Source organism: Arachis ipaensis, chromosome B9, assembly GCF_059453495.1.
Source record: "Arachis ipaensis isolate K30076 ecotype BB chromosome B9, ASM5945349v1, whole genome shotgun sequence".
In the NCBI taxonomy this organism is placed as follows: domain Eukaryota; kingdom Viridiplantae; phylum Streptophyta; class Magnoliopsida; order Fabales; family Fabaceae; genus Arachis; species Arachis ipaensis.
The window spans coordinates 143,822,797-143,836,477 of record NC_142444.1 but is presented as its reverse complement, the minus strand read 5'-3'; the positions used below and the strand labels follow the sequence as shown (position 1 = coordinate 143,836,477).

The window sequence follows — 13,681 nt, the reverse complement described above, 5'->3', positions numbered from 1 at the left end:
ACAGTAAGACATAGACACAAAATACACAATATTTTTGTGAATCTTAACTAAATATCATATTTACCTTTATCACTGCAACACCACTACCAACATTGCTTTCCACCATCACTGTCATTAATTTTTCAGCTTCAATATAAATAACTATGAAATATTATCAAAATCTTTAATTCAATAATCAAATCAATAAATTTTTTATATAAAAAAATTAAAACAGAGATCCAAGAAAAAAAAGAAACTTGAACAAAATATATCCAATGAAAAAGAATAATAAAAAAAAATACAAACAATAAGTACAATTTGAAAAACAGATATGGAGGCAGTGAAGACAGATTTATATACAAGAAGAGGCAACGGAGGCGTCAGCACCGCACAAACCAACAAAGGCAACGGAGGTGGGTGAATGTAGATCTAGAGACCAGGCGAGGCAATAGAGGCATCGACACAAGCGACGAAGAAGAGAGACAAACCAAGGCAGATTTGGAGGCGGCACGACGATGGGGATGACGGAAGGCAACAGGGAGGCGGCATAATGATGGTGACGGCAACAACGCTGAGAGGGAGATGAGGGCGGCGGCGGAAGAAGAGAGAGAAGGCAGAAGAGAGGAAGAGAGGCGGACAAAGGAAGGAAGCGGTGGCGACGCCGGTAGTGGTGGCGGTGACAATGGTGGAAGGAGAAGGCAGGGATAGAACAGAGGTTAGAATGTGGAATGAATTGGAGAAGAAGAGGGAGAGTTATAAAGATAGAGTAAAGGATAAAATTAGAATTTTAAAAAATAACTAGGGATAAAATTAAAAAAATTTGTGTCTCAACAAACAAACAGTGTACACGTTTCACCGTGTGCATGTCTTTAGTGGACATGAACATGAACCAAACGCTGCCAATATGATTATCTTTCATAAATAGACACGTAATTAACAGTACATATAAACATCATCGTTAAATTTTAATTGATAAATTAATAGAAGAACATTATGTACCTATCGTTTGCTATCCTAAAAATTAAATTGATTATACTTTTTTTAAGGACCGATTAATCTAAAATTAAAATTTTTAAAAATCTAATTATCACTTTATTCTAATATAAATATATAATAATTAATTTATTAACTAATTCTTTATATATACGTAATATTTTTATTAAAAAATTATAGAAATACGAGTCAAATGCTTAGATTTACACTCTCATAAATGAGATGTGCGAGAAACTTATTCATTAATTAAGGTGGCCCATGAGTTCAACTACATTGTTAAACTGCAATTTGAGTTAGATTATGAAAAAGTCTTTCTAGCTAACACATTGTGCAACCAACTCAACTAACTTCTAACATTCTAAATCTGAAATTCAAAAAAATTAGTTTTGCGCTCAAAAACTAAGTCTCATGTCCCAATTTATAAGCTGCAACGCTATAATCTCTCCTTCCCTCCCTCCCTGCGGCGCATCGCATCCCCCCTCCTTGCTGCAACCTTCCTCTTGCGCCATTGTCGCGCATGGTATTCCACCCCACAACCCGCGTCTCTACTCCTCGTGTTTTGCCTGTCGATCGTGCCACTGCTCACCAGCCGCTCTACTGTCGAGCCGTGCTGCGCTCGTTGCATCGTCAATGTCTTTTTAATTTTGGATGACTTTTTTATTAGTTTTAGATATTTTTTTAATAGGTTTTAGAATTTTTTTCTTAAGTTTTTTATGTTTCTTTTTTTCGGATTTTAGATAATTTTTAATGATTTTAAATATTTTTTTTAGTTTTTGGATGTTATTTTTTTAATTATTTTGGATGTATCATTTTATTAGTTTTTAAATTTTTTAAAATAACTTTGGATATCTTGTTTTTGTTAGGTTTTGGATGTTTCTTTTTATTATATTTTAGATATATTTTTATAATGACGTTCTTTTTCTAGGTTTTGGATGTTTTTTTTTCTAGATTTTGAACGTGTCTTTTTTATATGCTAGATATTTTTATCTGTGTCTTCTTTTTAGGTTTTAGATTATTTTTTTAATGATTTTAGATGTTTCTTATCTTAATTTTTAGATGTTTTTTTTAATATTTTTTGGATGTCTAGTTTTGTTAGGTTTTGGATTTTTTTAAATGATTTTAGATAACTATTTTTTATTAAGTTTTAGATGTTTCTTTTTATTACGTTTTAGATATTTTTTTTATTAAATTTTAGATATTTTTTTACAATAATTTTAAATATTTATTTTTATTTAATTTTAGGTTTTAAATATTTTTTTTTCGTTTGATTCTTTTGACCTTTAAAATGCTTTCTTTTTTATTAATGAATCTATTTTTCTACTAATTGACTGCATTCCTATTTAATTACCTAGCTAAATTATTAGATTATATAATAAAGTTTAAATACTAGTAGTAATTTATAAATAGTAATACTAAAATAATAATAATCTAAATTATTTTATTTAATTTATCATCTATAATTTTATATATATCATTTATAATTATATATAATAATATTATAATAAATATTAAATATAAAATAAGATCATTTTAGACTTTTGTATGATTTATCATACGTTATTGTTTACAAAGAAATAGAAGAAAGGCATTGCACGAATCAAATACTACGCAGACAGAGTACAATCTATTTATTGTTTGTTTAGGAGTTAATGGGTTACATCATTCATCAGCCTATTTAATTCTATAGAAGACTTTTCTCATGCAAATTTTGAAAAAATATTTAAAGAAAAATTCGTCTTTCATGGTACAATAGTGTGTTTACTTAAATAAACTCGAATATGGTCAACTATATTAAGATGTTACAAATTGAAAATATTGCAACCAATAGGATTTGTTTATTATTTATTTGTATAAATGATTTTTGATAGGGAAATTACCGCGAGTTGAAGTTTTGGCAAATAAGACAAAGTCGAAGTGGGCATAAGAAATTGGCGGTGCATATAGCAATTTAGCCATTTACCACCATATCCAGGTCTTTGAAGCTAAGATTATAGATATGAACCCTAAATATATTCATATAATAAAAATGGGGCCCGGGGAAACAAATCAAGACCTTCATTCCCCTTTGGGAAAAATGAATTTAATAATATGAAAATCTGGATTCTTATCAAGCAACACCAAATAATAATAATAATAATAATAATAATAATAATAATAATAATAATAATAATAGAGTACATTTTGATGAACGATACATATATACAACAGTATCTGATATACCCACCCATATAATTTAATTTATATAATAAAGAAAAATATTAAGATGGCAAGAGGGGAGACCATGCTGAGGGTTGTGCAGTAGCAGCAATGCTCAGGGGGGATGAATAAGCAGCTCCACCTACACCCTCTCTTTCTCTTTCTTTCATCAACTTGCTTATACGTGGGTCCTACTTTACATACATAACATACCCCCCAACTCATCTATCACTTATTATCACCCATGCACCTCTATCCATACCTTTATCTATTTTTTCCATATACATTATTCATAATGTGCACATTTAGAGTTTACATTTATTTCATTATTTATAGCTAATATTTGTATGTTAATACCTCATCACAACTTGTCAAAATATAATATGTGTGTGTACATTTATATCTCACGTGAACATGCATGTGGTGAATATAAAATTACGAGTTACAGCTAGTTATTTTCTATTTTATAATCAAAGGAATAGTATGTACAAGTTTATAAGATAAAAAAAATGCCTTAGCTATATTCATATATAGTTCACATACACCGTATGTAGGTGTATGTGAAATAAATCTCTTATATATATTCATTTTGAAAAATTTTAATATGTTTTGAAGTAAATTGAGTTATTTGCTCTATATATGTTATTTATTGTTTGATATATCGGTAATATAAATTTATTATTTTGAATTGTAAGTAATATTTTTATAACAATTTTAAAAAATTAACATAAAACAAAAATAATTACTTATTAATATATATGACTAATATGTATGTGAAACGGAGAGAATTACATAAGAATTTCTTATTTAATTTTATTTTTCTTGTGGATTAATAACTGCTCCCTCTCTCCCTCCCTCCCTCAGATACTGGTGGCACCATGAATCTTCCTTCCATCTCCTATATATATTGAGTTGACCCACTATATGTATGTTATGTGCCCACATAATTTCCCCCAAAGCATCATACTCAAATAAATAACAACAAAAATTAAAATCAGTTGTAATTACCCACCCATGACCCATCCTCCTTTAATTCAAAATAATTAGATTATCCCAAAAATTATGCCATTTTTCCTTTTCCATACAAACAACACACCACAGGTAGATAAGTAAATTTCTTTCTATATATATCTCTCCACCCTCAAAAGAACCCCTTAGCACTCTTTCTTTCTTTCCTTTACTCTCTCACACATTTCATGAAGCTATAGCATCCTTAAAAAAATCCATAACTCCCTCTTTCTCCACACAGAAAAACCAAAGTTAGTTACGAAAACCTAACAGAAAAACAAAATGGAAGCAGTTACTACTTCAACCGAGGAAACCGCCACAACCAGCGACTCACTTTCCATAACCCTATCCCCGGCTAAATCTCCTCCTCCGCCGCCGACAGCCACCAACAATACTGCCGACGGATGCGGCGTCGCTGCCGAGGTTGAGTCCCGGAAGCTACCGTCGTCCAAGTACAAAGGCGTCGTGCCCCAGCCCAACGGCCGCTGGGGCGCGCAGATTTACGAGAAGCACCAGCGCGTGTGGCTTGGTACCTTCAACGAGGAGGACGAAGCCGCCAGGGCCTACGACATCGCGGCGGTCAGATTCCGCGGCAAGGACGCCGTCACCAACTTCAAGCACCTCACCGTAGCCGACGGTGACTCCGACGAATCCGACGACGGCTCAGAAACCGAGTTTCTGAATTCGCATTCCAAGTCCGAGATCGTGGACATGCTGAGGAAGCACACCTACGAGGAAGAGCTTCGTCAGAGCAAGCGAGGTGGCGCGTGCGGCGGAAAGAGGCACCGACGAGGCAACGGCGACAACATCGACGCGTCCTCCTTCGGCTCTGAGGGCGCGTGCGATCTTCGCGCGCGTGAACAGCTGTTCGAGAAAACGGTTACGCCTAGTGATGTTGGTAAACTGAATCGGTTAGTTATACCGAAACAGCACGCGGAGAAGCACTTTCCGATACAGGGAAACGGTTGCGCCGCAGCGGCGAAAGGAGTGCTGTTGAATTTCGAAGACGTTGGAGGGAAAGTGTGGCGGTTCCGTTACTCGTATTGGAACAGTAGCCAGAGCTATGTGCTCACGAAAGGGTGGAGCCGGTTCGTTAAGGAGAAGAGCCTCCGGGCTGGTGATGCGGTTCGGTTTTACCGGTCGGCTGGACCAGACGGACAGCTGTACATTGACTGCAAAGCAAGGATGGGTAGTGGTGGTGTTGTAAATAGCCCTAATGAAGATGATAATACGAAGAATAATAAAAGAAATAATGGTTTGTTGATTCCGGTTGGACCGGTGGTTGAGCCGGTTCAGATTGTACGGCTATTCGGGGTCAACCTTTTGAAGCTTCCTGGTTCGGATGGGGTTGGTGGTGGATGCAATGGGAAGCGGAAAGAGATGGAGCTGTTTGCATTAGAATGTAGCAAGAAGCCAAAGATTATTGGAGCTTTGTAACATTAAGTTTAATTAGTTTTATGTTTCTTTTTTGCCTCTCTTTTCTTGTTCTTTTGTGAGTTTTGGAATTTTGTTGTTGTTGAAGAAATGATGAAGCGAAGAATGGGGCGGGGGAGAAGGTGGAGAAGGCAAGGGGGAAAACGGTGGTGGTGTATTTGCAACTTGCAGGTTGCAAATTGCGTGAAAAAGGTGAATTGTATATTACTAGTTGACGAAAAAGAAAAAGAAATTGTACATCATAGAAAAATAGCTTTTTGGTTTTTTAATTTTCTCTTTTTCTTTTGAAGGAGGTAAGTTATAACTCTAGTATAGCGATCTAAGTGTTGATTTTGTAATCCGTTTAATAATAGGTAAGTTGTTGATATAGATGAGATATATAGATTTGTTGTTCAATGTTCATGCATATCACGTTTCCATGATTTCAGCTTGTTTGGGATGTCTAATTTTGTGGTGAAGGGGGCATGGGTTTCTAAAAATATCTGTGGTACGTTGTTTTTGTGGAATTAACGAGAAAAGTATAGTAGACTATAGTAGTAGTACTAACATGATTCCGAATAATTAATTCCATAATGTATGGGGGGGCCTCTGAGCAGGCATGACCTAGGAAAGTGTGAACAAGTTGATAATGAGACATTTGTCCAATGAAGAAAAGAGCTATTTGGCAAGTGGCCATTGCGTACACTGTATATGCCCCCATCTAGTCTTATTACAATATTATATTAATTAATAATATACCCTTCTCAGTTTTTGGAATGGTCAACTTTCCTCTAAACTAGCTACCTAGCATTGTTGGCATCTTTCTCCACCACTAATTTCAGGCTTATGAGAAGAGTTGCTTAGAATGTATGTATTAACAAACAAGGGAATGAAAATTGATCTTATTGAATCCATCTTCATATATCTCTGAACAAGATCAGAACGAATCTTAATAATAATCAAAACTAATATAATGCAACTGATTACATAATTATGTGCATTATATATACTAGATTGCAAAAAGGAATTTTACTTCTATGTGTAATCCCTGCTGTCATTCTAGCTACGTATATGCATGTATGGCTACTTAATATACGTATTATGTACGTACGTACGTACGTGCAATGTGCATGTAACCGACTAACCGAAGAATATTTCATGCGTGATGATCACACACACAAACACAATCTGGAAATCATGAGACACGTTTATTAATTTTTTACTATTTAATAATACGAAAATGTTTAATAAACAAAAATGAATTAACCAAAAAAATAATATTATATATTTAAATTTTTTTATTAATTAAATTTAATTAAATTAATCTAATATAATAAAAATTAGTCATGATTAATATTATTTTTAAATTTTATTATTTAATTTAGTTAGATTTAGTTCATAAAAAAAATTTAAATATGTAGTATTATTTTAACGAAAAATAGATAAAATTTATCTTAATAAATATTAAATAAGATAAGTTTTAGTTATTTTTTTTATCCCTTTGACATTATCTTAAATAATATAATGAGATAATTGATAAAAATTTTTAATTAATTTTAGAATTATGTTAGAAAATTAAGAGGGGTATAGTCAACAATAAGCCAACAAATATATTTAAACTATATTCTATACTAATTAATTATCATTAATTATTAATTATTAAATTATATTTTTTAAAAATATAAAATTAATAATTATTAATTACCTCTTTTTATTCTAATTCATCTTTTATCATTTATTATGCAAATCCTAATTTCTCTTAAAAAAAATGTCAGAACTAAAAAAAATATTAAAATATAAGATAAAAAATCATCTACATCCTAAGAAAAAACCATACAAAACATAGGAAAAAGAATCATCCAAAACTAATAAAAAGAATCATCCGAAATTTTGGAAAAAGAAACATAAAAAACTAGTTAAAAGAATCATTCAAAACCAAATAGGAGAGGAGAAGAAGAAGAGCCGTAGGGTGACCGGCGACGACATCTTAGAAGGTGTTGCGTGTACGATGGGAGACTCGTTATGGCGTGTTGCGAGGAGGAAGCTAGGGAGGCTGGGCATCGCGAGTGGAAGAGTCGCCATGGATCAAAATAGTTGATCAATGGGGGGACCGGCGGTGGCTGCGTCGCAACGGGACGGTGGGCGATGGCGTCGACAAAAAAAGGACAGCAACAGAACGCGTGGAAGAGACCGCGCAGCGCGACGAAAGACGCAACGATAGTCGGTGAGCGGCGGCGTCAAAAATATGTAGAGACAGCGGAATTGAGGAGGGAGAGATTTGACTATTTTCAAATGAATGAAAAGGAATTAATTTTTTATGGATTATTTTTATTGTGTATTATAGATATGATTAGAATAAATAAAGATTTTTTTTTAAAATTTTAAATTTTAATTTTTAAATTTTTATTTATTTATAAAATTTAAATTATAATAAAATTAACTTATATTGGCTTGTAGGAGAATTATTTATTTCCTATACTTTTCCTTAATCTTATACTTCAGATGCCGAAAATTAAATAGGAGATATAGTTGAAAAATATCGTTAAATAACATTGGAAGCATAAGCTTTGTGTATCTGTATATTTTTACATATTTTTGTGCACTTTCTTGGCAACTTCCACAAGCACTACTCACGTGATGTCATTTTTCTAACTATTATTAATTACCATGTGACCGTTTTAGATACTCTTGACTTGTTTGCTCATATATATATATATATATATATATATAAGCTGAATAATAAACTAAATAAGTAGTATTGTGTAAAATTTTCTTCTGCATAATTCAGCAAAATAAGCAGAAATATATAATATATAATTTAAAACATTTGTAAGAGAGATTTACTTGGGACCGGGGGGGTGGGGGTGTTTCGAAATTGTAAAGTTAATATCTCTTTAGAAAGGATTTTACATACCTAACCATTTTCCCATTATTACATTTATGAACGCAATTTTTTAACAATAAGAAATCTTTAAAATAGTTTAGTTATATGCCTATTATGCTTTTCAAAAATCTTATACAATGTCATCATGTCATTTATCTTAAAATTTTAAATTAAAAAAACATATAAATAATTATATTTCTAATAACATCTATATAAATATTATTTATTTTTTTCTTTATTTGCCTAATCAAACACGAGTTAAAATTTAGCTACACTAAATGATGCGATAACCAATTCAACCAAAGTTTAAAATGCAAATGAAGTGAGATCCTAAGATAATGCAAATGAAGTGAGATCCCAAGATAATAATGGATTTGATGAGGAATCAAGTAATCCGAATGAAAAAATAAGAATTGGGCCAAGTAAAAGAGAAGAAAGAGACAGAGTGTAGGGATAGCAATACCACCCGAACTCGCGGGTACCCACCCCATCCCTACCCGCTCGGGGCGGATTTTTAGCGGGGCGGATTCTTGGGAGGGGCCGGGGCTGGGTCGAGTTTAAGTAATACCCGCCCCGCTATATGTATAATATATATAATTTTAATATATAATATGTATAATATATGTAAAATAATTAGTAAATGATTAATAATATTGTATCATATTTAAATTTTTACTTTAATTTATGTTATGTATGTGATGATGGTTATATAAATTTTGAAATTTAATTTTATTTATTGAATTTTAATAATTATAGGGACGGGTAGGAACGGGGCGGGTACCCGCATGGGTGGGTTAGGGTTCAACGTTTTACTACCCGCAGGTAGAAGCGGGGCGGGTTCCATGCGGGTTGTTGTACGGTGGGGCGGGGTCGGGTAGAGCAAAAACCCACCCTTACCCACCCCGTTGCCACCCCTAACAGAGTGAGAAAACCCCCTAAGTGGATGAAAGACTACTACACTTGAAGGGAGAAAAGCATGTTAGAGTTACCTTATGCTGAGTTGGCAGAGTTGGTTATGTAACAGAATGGGAATCGATGCGTAGTGTGAGAGAATAAAGTATGATGTATGGTTTATTGAATGGCAAGTATGAATTGAATTGTGTTTGTAAAAGAGTTTTTACCCTTACTCGAAAAGGGCGATTTGGATGTACTCTTATGTACTCCTTTTATATCATTCAATTCTACTAATTTGCATTGATTGATTCATTAACTCTTGTTCTCTTTCTCTTTTGCTGTTATTTTATATCATTATAGCAACATTTGGTGCTTTCATTGAGAGGAACAGCCATGGCTGAAGGAGCTCGATTGACACGTCTTGAGGAGATTTTCGTTTCGAATTGTCAAAAAATACAAAAGTTAAATAGGGGATTCATTGAGTCTAATGAGCGGATTGCCAATACCGAGGCATAGATAGCGGCGATGGAGGCGTCCTTGAAGTCCATCGATAAGTTGCTGAAGGAAAACCTAAAACAAAAAAAATTGAGGACGAAGGGAAGGCAGAAAAGGCTGGGGAAGGAGGATCTCACCCAGAGGTGCCGTCCTAGCCCAAGGATATGCGAGGAGCTGACCTCCCTCTGTTTGAAGGTGACGGTGTCGAGGAATGGGTGTTTCGAACTCGTGAGTATTTTGAGCTATATGACATACCCGAGGAGCGGCGTGTTAGAGTCATTTCCTTCCACCTCATTAGGCTTGCGTACACATGGTACATGTGGAGAGTCAATAATAATTTGGCTTTTAATTGGGAGGATTTTCTTGAGGCCCTCTCACTTAGGTTTGGCAAGAGAGTGTTCTTTGATCCGAGAACTGCGTTGAAGGAGTTGAAGTAGGAGGGTACGGTGGCAGAATACCTAGGTCAATTTGAAGAACTCTCAAATATGGGTACTGGACTCAGCGAAGAGTGGCTAATATCGTTTTTTGTAGCCGGACTCTGTGAGCATCTCAAGTGCGAACTCCTTCTATCCAAACCCGCCACTTTTGTCACCGCGGTGTCGCTCGCTAAACTCCATGAGCAAAAGTACGAAGTTACCATGGCACTACAACGTGGAGGAGGAGGATGCAGTTCATTGTTTCCACTGACCTAAAGATTTACCCCCCAACGAACGCTAAACCCAATTCCGAAAAGCCCACACACACAGACCCAGCTGCCAAACACTTCAGCCCAAACCCATAACACCAACTCACCAAACAAAACCCTGGCCTTAAACCATAGCCAACACCAACACCACACCCTTTAAATGGTTAACTAGTTATGAGATAAAGCAGAGGAGGGATAAGGGATTGTGTTACTACTGTGACGAGAAATACTCCATGGATCATCGTTGCAAGGAAACCTACCAGTTGTTGGTGGGGGAGGAGGAAGTGAAAGAGCTAATGCAGGGCTATGTCAGTGATGCAGAAGGTAAAGCAGATATAGAAGGGGAAAATAAGGATGATGAAGAGGAGATCGTGCCCAGAATCAGCTTGAACGCAACGAAAGGGAAGTTTCACCCCGAGACATTAAGGGTGAGGGGCAGGGTGAACAATAAACCACTGCTGATTCTTGTAGATGGCAGAAGCACACATAATTTTGTGAAAAGATCAGTGGCCAAGAGACTGAGTCAACCGCTTACACCAACTAACGTCTTGCAGGTTATGGTGGGAAACGGAGAGACGATTGATTGCTCTGCGAAGTGCAAAGATTTACCTCTACACATTCAAGGGTACGATTTTACTGTTGATACATTTGTTTTAAATTTAAAGGGTGCTAATATAGTGTTGGGGGTTCACTGGATGATGGGATTAGAGACTTTTCAGATGAATTACATGGAGCTCTTTATGAAATTTGAAGTGGACGGATCATGGGTGGTTTTTAAGGGGGGAGAGATTGTTAAAGGAGAATAGTTTAATATGTAGGAAATTACAGGAATTGGCTAACAACCAAGCTATTTTGTCTATATTTTGTCTGGAGATTGCCGAGACAGTGTAGGAGTAGCAGCTGGTGAACCCATAGAGGCAAAAGCGAGGCCAATTTTGGAGGAATACACTGATGTTTTTGTGGAATCCATCACATTTCCCCCACCAAGGACATTGGATCACTCCATTCACTTGATACCAGGTGCAACCCCAGTCAGTATAAGACCATACAAATATCCTCAATTTTAGAAGAAGGAGATGGAAAGGTTGATCCAGGAGATGTTACAGACAAGAGTTATAAGGGATATTCAAAGTGCGTTCTCAAGTTCGATTTTATTGGTAAAAAAAAAAAGATGGAGGGTGGAGATTTTGTGTTGATTATCGTGCTCTAAATTATATCACAGTAAAGGATAAGTTTCCAATACCCACCATCGAAGAGATACTTGATGAGCTTCATGGTGCTAGATTCTTCTCCAAGTTAGACCTCCGGAGCGGATACCACCAAATACGAATGAGAGTTGCTGACATTGGGAAGACTGCATTTAGAACTCATCAAGGGCACTATGAATTTGTTGTTATGCCCTTTGGCCTAACGAATGCCCCTTAACTTTCCAGGCCACCATGAATGAGATTTTTCAACCATTCTTAAGAAGGTTTATAGCTGTTTTTTTTGACAATATCCTTGTGTATAGCAAAACTAAGGATGAACACTTGCAACATTTGAGGCAAGCTTTAGCGGTGTTACGGGAGTATAAATTCTTTGCAAAACTGTCCAAATGCTCATTTTATTAAGAACAAGTGGATTACCTTGGACATGTACCCGGAGAAGGAGTACGTGTGGATCCGGCTAAAGTAGAAGCAATTGATAAATGGCCCATCCCAAAAATAATTAAGCAACTATGCGGTTTCTTAGGCCTCACTGGTTACTACCACAAATTTGTCGCCGGGTATGCAGATTTAGTTTTTTCTCTCACGGAGCTGCTAAAGAAAAATGTGTTTCACTGGACATTAGAAGCTGAAAGAGCATTCTACCACTTGAAGCAGATCATGATGCACACTCCTGTGTTGTTGCTGCCCAATTTCTCCAAGATATTTGTGGTAGAGACTGATGCGTCGAGCACGGGCATAGGTGCTGTTCTGACCCAAGATGGGCATCCACTTGCTTACTTTAGTGAGAAATTGGGAAAGAGAATGGCTCAAGCCTTCGCATATGTGAGAGAACTATATGCAGTCACTCAGGCTGTCATAAAATGGAGGCACTATCTACTTGGCAGGAAATTTGTGATCAAAACAGATCATCAAGGCTTGAGGGAATTGACGACTCAAGTGATACTAACACTAGAGCAGCAGAAGTACATGAGCAAGTTACGACGATATGAGTTCGAGATTAAGTATCGGCCTGGAAAACATAATCAGGTGGTAGACGCATTATCGAGACAAAATGAATTGGAGAATATTGATCCCCAAATCCAGGCATTCACCGCAACTCAATCTACTATCATTCCTAGACTGTTGCGGGCCCACAAAAATGCAGAAGAGATGTAAGGAATGATGGAGAAGTGGCAGGAGGGAAGGTTGAGCTCTGAATATGGGTTTAGGTATGGATTATTTTTGTATGGAGGGAAGATATATGTGTCTAACTATGAAGATCTTATATCCACACTCCTTCATCAGTTTCATTCAGCTATGATAGCAGGACATGGTGGCGTGTTGAAAACTTATAAGGGTCTTGGTGAGCACTTCTTTTAGCCGGGCATGCGACAGGATGTAGTTTGATTTGTTGACAGGTGCCATGAATGCCAAGTGACGAAGTACATGCCCTCTAAACCCCAAGGACTCCTTCAACTACTTCCCACACCAATCCGGCCATGGGACGATTTATCCATGGATTTTGTGGTACGACTACCAAAATCTTCTAGTTTTACTGCGATCATGGTAGTGGTGGATCGATTCAACAAGGTGGCACGTTTTGAGGCTCTCAAACCGGGATTCACAGCCAAGGCGGTAGCTCAAACGTTCATTAATTCGGTTGTCAAACTCCATGGGTTTTCTGCTACAATTGTGTCTGATAGAGATCCCTTATTCCTGAGCAAGTTTTGGAAACAACTTTTCTTATGCAATGAAACGAAACTGCACTATAGCATGGCATATCACCCCCAAAGCGACGATCAGACTGAGGTGGTCAACTGGTCTCTTGAGCAATATTTGAGGGTGTTCACACATGCTTATCTTAACTGCTGGTATGACTATTTATGCTGGGCTAAATATTGTTATAACAACTCCTATCATTCCTCCATCCAGATGATGCCTCATGAA

The 13,681-nt window shown here is 36.1% G+C and overlaps 1 protein-coding gene across 1 annotated transcript; it reads left to right on the top strand.

The window, feature by feature from the left end:
• Nucleotides 1-4,103: 4,103 nt before the first annotated feature.
• Nucleotides 4,104-6,016, top strand: LOC107618602 (AP2/ERF and B3 domain-containing transcription factor RAV1). Its single transcript, XM_016320710.3, has one exon. It carries the CDS (start codon nt 4,459-4,461, stop codon nt 5,611-5,613), a length of 1,155 nt encoding a protein of 384 aa, XP_016176196.1. The 5' UTR covers nt 4,104-4,458; the 3' UTR covers nt 5,614-6,016.
• Nucleotides 6,017-13,681: the final 7,665 nt, after the last annotated feature.

Bases quoted from the DNA above. Each gene is read 5' to 3' on its own strand.
- LOC107618602 (XM_016320710.3), top strand. From the start codon at position 4,459: ATGGAAGCAGTTACTACTTCAACCGAGGAAACCGCCACAACCAGCGAC.